The sequence below is a fragment of the Gavialis gangeticus genome, unplaced genomic scaffold (genome assembly GCF_001723915.1).
Source record: "Gavialis gangeticus isolate Ggan-Ray unplaced genomic scaffold, GavGan_comp1, whole genome shotgun sequence".
Taxonomy (NCBI): domain Eukaryota; kingdom Metazoa; phylum Chordata; order Crocodylia; family Gavialidae; genus Gavialis; species Gavialis gangeticus.
In genome coordinates, this window is record NW_017728997.1 from 3,068,667 (window position 1) to 3,076,822 (window position 8,156).

At 37.6% G+C, this 8,156-nt stretch overlaps 1 protein-coding gene across 3 annotated transcripts in view; it reads right to left on the minus strand.

Moving 5' to 3' along the window:
* Positions 1–8,156, minus strand: part of GRM7 (glutamate metabotropic receptor 7) — a 679,515-nt gene that overhangs the window by 76,046 nt on the left and 595,313 nt on the right. Inside the window, exons 9-10 of one of the 3 annotated variants that reach the window (XM_019504701.1) lie at positions 7,081–7,327; positions 378–470 (exon numbers count right to left, since the gene is read on the minus strand). In XM_019504701.1, the coding sequence (XP_019360246.1) occupies positions 400–470; positions 7,081–7,327 (318 nt within the window). In that variant the 3' untranslated portion in view covers positions 378–399. Of the gene's footprint in view, positions 1–377; positions 471–7,076; positions 7,328–8,156 lie in introns of all 3 variants that reach the window. The other 2 variants (XM_019504700.1, XM_019504702.1) reach the window with 2 other exon arrangements.

Sequence of the window (8,156 nt, forward strand, 5' to 3'; positions counted from 1 at the left end):
CCAACCTAGGTGAGGTTGCTAAAAATGATTCAGAAAGCATCTTGTCAGCTGCAAAACCTAATTGCTGTAATTAACTTTTGATGAATTTTGTTCATGTTAAATTTATAGTGAATGGACCCGGTTTTTAGGCGGTTTAAGCTGATGCATCTCTATTGATAACGACATAAATACCATGTTGCTCTTAGACTTAGCAATACAAATTTACAACACCTGAAATTTTGGCCCAATATTTTCCTTTTTATAGTTTTTCTTTATAATGAAAACAGCTGATAATGAAAAATGTGAACAATTTGTAGGGTAGTTCCTTGTTTGGATACATGTCCCTATTTGATGTCATTGAACAAAAATGTAATAAAAAAACTAGATGTTTTTCTTACCTTTTTGGAAAGCAGGCAAAAGCTATACTGTAGGTGGAATAGTGTACCAAGTAACAGATTTTTGAACACTCTTTCTTACTGGCGGTATGCAGTCTACAGGAAAAGTAAATATATTGATATGTACAATACATATGCTCACAACAGATTCTTTTGCTTTGCCCTTTCATCAAGACCATGCTATTTTTATTTGACAGATGAGCTGGGATTAGAACAGTTGATGTCATAATATGGCAGTATATGACATTCGCTGTGGATCAGAAATAAACCAGAAAGATGAAATAGGCAAGATCATGTCAGTAATGTTAGGAATCAACACAAATGAAGAAACAAAAACAGAACAGCACAGCATGGTAGCATTTGCACAGCAGTGTCTGTACATCTCTCAAACATAGGATGTTCTCCTTTCATATAGACCATTCATAGCTTGCTGATGGGGATTCAGAGGGTCAATGTAAGTTCTTAACACAAAAGGAATGAAGATCGAAAGATTTTTTTTGTCTTATTATCCTGTCACTGTGAGACAGAGAGGCCCATCAGAATGGGGCTTTCACTTTTGCTTTGCTTATACAGCAGTTACGTATCTTGACAACACATAGCAAAGAGGCACTTCAAAAACGGAAAAAAACCAACACATCAGGTTTTGGTTCAGGTACAAAAGACACCCATTACATTTCACTACCAAGCTGCATTGACTGCCAAGGGGGTTTGATTTTTCTAATGTCAAAGTAAAAGCAAAGAAGTCACCTTGGACAGATCTCCAGACATGCTGAGCACTTAAGGCCCTACTGACTTTACACAGGAGTGATAGTTTGCTCATCACTTCTGAAAATCAGACGTTCTGCCAGCAGTAGAGGATCATACCTTTTTGCCACATCCCAACATATCACAATACCTCAGCTAAAAATAAATAAATAAGGAAAACCTATCTAACTCAACAAGCTATTCTTTATCATAATCAGGGACCCTAGTTTTCTCCGATTTAAAAAAATCCCTAATCTTCAGACGAAAAAAAGGTACCCCAAATCCACATTTTTCCATGATTAAAATGAAACACCACTATATATGTATATATAGTGGTGTTTCATTTTACATTACAGAAGAATGTGGATTTAGGGTAACTTTTTTTCATCTGAAAATTAAATGTGCCTTTTGGAAGTACCGAATGACAGCGCAGTAACAGCCCATACTGCACCGTGCTGGAGGCGTACAGTTATTTTTGGCCACTATATCGCCAGAGCAATGCATCATGAGGAAACGTGTTGCTATGGCAGTGTAGCAGAGGCATCATGGTTTTTGCTCGTGGATGCTATGTCGCCATATATCTCTATATAGTGGTGTTTCCTTTTAATCACGGAAAAGTGTGAATTTTGGGTTACTTTTTTTTCATCGAAAATTGGGGATCTTTTTTAATCAGAGAAAACAGGATCCCTGATCATCAACTGATTTCAGCTTGCTCATTGTGCCTTAGCTTTATTATCTTGTCCTTATGCCTTGACCTTACTGAGGTTTCATACCTGGTACCCTTTATTATTATAGGCTAGTAGACTGCTCAACAGCAAAGGTCATTCTGAAATCACAAAGAAAAATATAAGGAGGGAAAAATCAAAAGGGGGAAAGAAAAGGACCACTGCTATTCTTCTGTCCCAATGTCTCATCTGATATTACTATTTAGAAGGACAATCTACCAATTTCATCAGTCACAACAAAGTCCTTAGTTCCCCAAAGGATGAAAATGACTTGCCAAAACAGCGACTTAGGAGTTCCAGCTCACTGGGCACGTCTACAGGTGCCCCTTACAGCAATAGCCCATACTGCACCATGCTGGAGGCGCACAGTTATTTTTGGCCACTACGTCACCATAGCAATGCGCCATAATGAAGGAACGTGCTGCTATGGCAATGTAGTGGAGGCGTCATGGATTTTGCCCGTGGACACTATGTCGCCGTAGCATGTTGCTACAGCATTGTAGCATCATGTGCAGACGTGCCCACTGAGAGGCTATGGCCTATAGATTTGAAAAATTTGGGGAACAACAAAAACTCACATTGAGCAAACTTTCAAGTGGCAACTGCCAAGATAAGACAGACTGCTGGTCTCCTAACTAATGCACACTGCAATCCCATTGCCCATTACCTGAATAGTCTCCAGCCCACTAGGAATTGTCACTTCAGCAGTTAACAGTGCTACTAGAAGTAAATATCATCAATGCATTTCTGTTACTCATCTCATGGGTACAACTCTTCAATGTGAAAATGTTGTGAGAAAGAGACACTGAAAGATACTAAGAAAGGAGGCAGTACTGCATTCACACTGATGAAAAAATACAGAGCACTTTGCCTCTTAAATATTCTTATAAAGTAAACTGCTTGTAAAACAAATGCCCTGACAGCAAGGCCTGCTACATCTAGCGTGTTAAAGAGGCAACCCTTTCATTACAGAACAATTGAGATCTTGATTTGCTGACGCTACTTTTTGTAAAACCATAAATCAAAGTAAGTGGCTAAGTATAAGAAGTAATTATACATAAATCTTCACTATAAGCTAAGTATGGGTTGGAGATTTTTTGTTTTCTTCCCAAGTTTGATTCTATTCTTATGGCAGAAACATAAATATAGTATAGTAAGGAAGAAAGGGCACTCTCTATTCACTAAGCTTAAGACAAGATGAGTGTTTTTTCAAATACTGTGAAATTCAACCAATGTACAACATGAGAGAAGAATGAACTTGTTAAAGGAAGGAAGCAAGCTGCTGTGCACCAACTTCTGCTCATCATAAGCTGCTGGAAAACATTTTTAATGCAAACATGTAAAAGCAGAACAAAGCTGTTGAATGAGTAAAAGCATGCATGTGCCAGATGGCAAACTGTAATGATTATCAGTATTGTTAAAAATAAAATTGTTAAGAGATTGAAAGGCTTGATTGTAATGTATTCCATTCAACATGAAACATCTTTTAGTTCACAGTAAGGAGCTCAACTTATGAAATTTCCTGCTTCCATCAAATCCCAACCTAAAATCAACAGCACAATAACTCATAGTTTCATAGTAGCTAGGGTCAGGAGGGACATGATCAGATCATCTAGCCTGACCCCCCTGCCACAGGCAGGAATTAATGCTGGGTTCACAAGACCCCAGACAGGTGATCATTTAACCTCTTTTTGAATTTGCCCAAGGTAGGGGCGAGGACCACTTCCCTGGGAAGTTGGTTCCAGATTCTGGCTAACTCATGATGGTCATTCCGTTTCAGATTGTCTTTTTTTTGCCCTCGTTATTGCCCTTACTTCTAAACCTTCACACTTTGGCCCAAACTTCATAGCACTAAATAACCTCAGTTATTTAGGTCCCTGTGGCCCTCCTTACATAGCACTAAATAACCTCAGTTATCTAGGGAAATGGGTGCATTCAGCATTCCTCAGGAGATGCTCAAAATTAGTTCTTGGGGAATGTCACTAAGTCCAATAGGCCTTGTGGTCTTTCCATGGTTTACACGAAACATATCTGGGTTGTTAGGTAGCTGCTCTTTAAAAGTAATCAATAAACTTGTGTTAATAACAAACATGCAAGTTTTAATAAAACATTTTCCTCTCTATGTATTTATTTACTCGGGTGTTTGACACTAAGCCTTGGAAGCTAAACTGCATAGGCAGCCAAAACCAGGTTTAACTGCCGGACACCAAAAGTTTGGAGGTACATGAATCTCATAAGGTGGTTCACATATCTGCATGTAGTGTTTATTAAAGTTTTTTTCCTCCTTCTGTACATAAATGGCAACCCTCACCATCTAATACTTGAACAAACAATTCAGCAACAGAATAATCAGGAAATGTCTTTGAAAAGTCAAACTTGAAAATCTAATTGTGCTTCCTTAATTAAATGAAACATTTGATTTGTAAGTTAGATCTGTACTCAAGGTAGCCCTCTGTAATAAAGTATATATCGATTCATCAATCCCATTCAACAATTTTTACCTTCAGATATAATGCAATCTGTAATGATGGAAACCAGGAAATGACAATCAGACTTATAATTTTTACGTTACCGCACAATGGTTCAGAACTAAAAGGGGCATCCACTTTGTTCTCTGTGCAGAACATATTGCCTCTTTCACTGATAACAATTAATGATCAGTGTACAACATATGAGACCACCTTGAAAAAATGGTAAAAAATGCATTTTTTTAATAAAAATTGCATTATTTCGACATTCAAAATTTAGCAATGAAAAATACACCACCACTCTACCTGTGGCATCACAGATATTTAGCTTTTTTTGCTGACATTTCATTTTTCAAAATTCTGCAAGTTTTCCACCAGCTCCACTAAGTCATTTGCTATTTAAACACATACTTAATATTATCACAATATTAACAGGTTGGAAAATTTGATTTTTTCCTCAAATTTCAGCTATAACCATCTTTATGGCTGCCTACAAATATGACAGGAAGAATACTAGCCTAAAAAATGTTAAATTGCAACATTTTTACAAAAAATTGAAAACCCATCAATCTGCTTCTTTAATGGACTGCATTATGTCATATATAAATATGCATAAAAAGAATATCTCCTAAATTATGGGTTTGAGCCTATACTCACTGAAGTCAATGGCAAACACCCACTAATTTGTATTTTGTTAAGCTGGCCCTCACACTAGAACTTACGTGTGAAAACATTTTAGGCACAGAAACAGTTGAGATTCTTTGATTTTCTAACTATTGTCATCAATGCACCTGTTCTGCAAATGAGACAACCTGAGTAGATGCCTCAGTTAGCATGAACATTGTGTATCTATAATTAAAGTATTTTAAAGAAAGATTGTAATTGGTGAATTATACAAAATTTGCAAAATAGCATTTGGAGAAAGTCACATAGCTCAATACAATATAAACACATCACCTGGTAGGTTAAATTAAACAAATATAGTTAGATATCTAGGACTCCATTATGAAAATAAAGGAGAATATAAGAAAGATTCTTGTGGCACACATGCAAATAGCAAAGCTCTATAGATTTGATTGTGTTCTTGGGTTGTACTCCAGATTTAAAGCATGCGTCTACTTACTCCTAATGGATACCTATGAAAAACCAAACTTGTTACAAAGTGCTGGCCAAAAACTCCCCTTTTTGAAAGAAAAATTGATATTTTCAGAAAATGACAGTATTCCTAAAACTTTTCTTTCCATAAAAAAGTTCATATTTTCTTTAAAAAAGTATGAACATTCCAAACCTGAAAAAGTTTCAGTTCAGGAACATCTCGGAAGACCAAGAAGATCTTGGAAGATCAAATTCAAGATGACCCATAGGGGAAAAGAGAAGGCACTGCAGCAACATTTCTGAACTGGAATTTTCAATTTTAAACCCAAAGGTTTGGGCTGAAAAATGTCAGCTTATCTGAAAAAATGCAGGTTGTTAATTTTTACTGCAAAATCTAAAGGAGGAGGGGGGAAGAAGGCAGGGAGTTGGGGCAGGAGCCCTGGGGCTGTGCTCCAAAAGCATACACACTTTCAGTTGGATTAGGGTTAGCCCAATCTACAACCTACGTAGTGCATCTCCTTAGGTGAACTAAGATCAGGCCAGCCATTTTTTGCCCCAGCTAAACTCCCCAAACATTGGACAGTCCACACTTAGATTGACCTAACCCTAGCTAGGTCATTCCAAGCACAACCTGTGCATATACTCAAGGTAAATGTAGCAGTGACTGGATTTACAGGGAAGGGGAAAACTTGAAGGGGGAGGTGGGAATTAATTTGGTGATATATATATAGATATATGATACTGAATAACATGAATTTAACTTAAGGGAATTTCTGTCAACCTCACTCATATTATTCAGTTGATTTCACTGGCACTCCTGCTTAAGTAACATTGAACATTAGTAGGTGTGCCAGAAATTGTTTCTTAATTGTTTTGGAATATTTTTTTACTGCCTCATAACTTTCCAACTTATCAGTAATGAGGGAGTCCATAACTTCTGAAGAAGTTTCTCATAGCAGCTAGAATATATTTTGTGTACATGTGTGAAAAAAATCATCAGAGAAAAGATACCCAAGGGGAGTGGTGAACGAAGCAGGGAAAGTGCCGCGTCAGTAATTTGCTAGCCATTTCCACTTTGCTTTCTGTTCTGAGGCAGCTATTCAGACAGTAGTTTTAATAGATAAAAAGTGGCAGAGATTTCAGCAGCTAATGGATGAACTGAACATGGGCAATGAAAGGCATTCCTTCACATTTGGATCTGGTTTTCATAAAAATTGCAGATGTTCCTAAACTTTTCCAATATGCTACAAAGTTGTGCAGCTGTTTCCTTCCTGAATTCCTTCCAGATTCAAATGCAAATGGAAATAAAATTTGATGGCTTCACTATGTCATTTTGTGCTTCTATATACCATGCCATTCACATAAAAAAAAACTGGCAGTTTTTCCTCTCTAGTTTCCTTTGAAAACAGTGGAAAAGCCTAACATTAATTTCAGTGTAGCCAGACCAATCTTTAGAAGAGAACATGCTCAAGCATAGTAGGATGGGTTATTGTCTCAAAGCGGTGAGGAGAAAAGGAGTTATCATCACAAAAAGAGATACTAAAATAATATTTTATGTTTTGTATTATTTGTATTTAAAATATTTAATGGAAGAGATCAGGTTATAAAAACAATATAGGTTAATACATCCAAAAAATACACAAGGAGCCAAGTAATAAGATCAGAAGTACTTACTGTTTGGGTCTACATTTTCACAAAGTTCTGTTTTTGCTTCCCCATTGGGCCTGTCACTAGGTTTGTGTGAAAGCCGCGATGACATAGTTGCTGCTGTCACTACGGCCTTGAAGCTGCGTTTCCGTTTCTGGACATTTAGTTCAGGATGGAAGATGATGATGTACACTTTCGGCATGTAAAGCATCCCCAGGGCCACTGAAGCACTTAAGTTCATGGATATTGTAAGTGTAGTAGTTTGTATGTAGAGCTAGGAGACATAACACATGAGACACTATTACAAATAAAATGACTTGGAAATGTGCAGTAAGAGTTAAAGAAGAGGCACTATAAATTATCAAGCTAATTGAGTTGGGTTAAACTAAGTGGCAAACATAGTACTTTGAGAGACGCATCAGAATGAGGGAAGTAGCTATAATACTACTAAAGCTGGCTTTGTTAATTTACTAGCATTGTGAGACATCTTGAAAGAATCTGCACCTAAAATCTGAACCCACATGTTACGGAGAGATCTTAACCACCAGTTGGCATCAATGATCATTGTGAGATATATTAGCTGAGACTCAACAACACCTGGGAGTATGTCTACACTCACAGGCACCAACCTTGTTTTTCCTGGTGGGTGCTTGCAGACATAACCTCCCCCCGCACCAAAAAAAAAAAAATGATGCTTTACTTTTAACTTGGTGCATTCCCATGCCAAGCCCCATGCATGCCCAGAAGGGCCAGAACATTATTTCAACCTGGCTCTGCAAAGATCAGATGCTTTAGTGGGGTTTTTCTGGTACTTTTATCTGATAGCTGATTGAGTTGGCTTAAGTTAAAAGCACCAAAAAGCCCTGCTGAAGAATCCAATCTTTACAGACACTGCAGAGCCAGGTTGAAGTAATGCACTGCTTCTTCCAGTAAAGCATTCGTTTTTTTAAAAATGTCTGTAAGCGTAGCTCCATGGATGCTGAGCATCCGCTGTTTTTTTTCAGTGGGTGCTTGAGCCCTGGACCACCCATGGAGTCAGCGTCTATGTGTACACTACACTCCGAGATAGCGATATCAGAGTTAGGTCAGATACTATAAGTAGC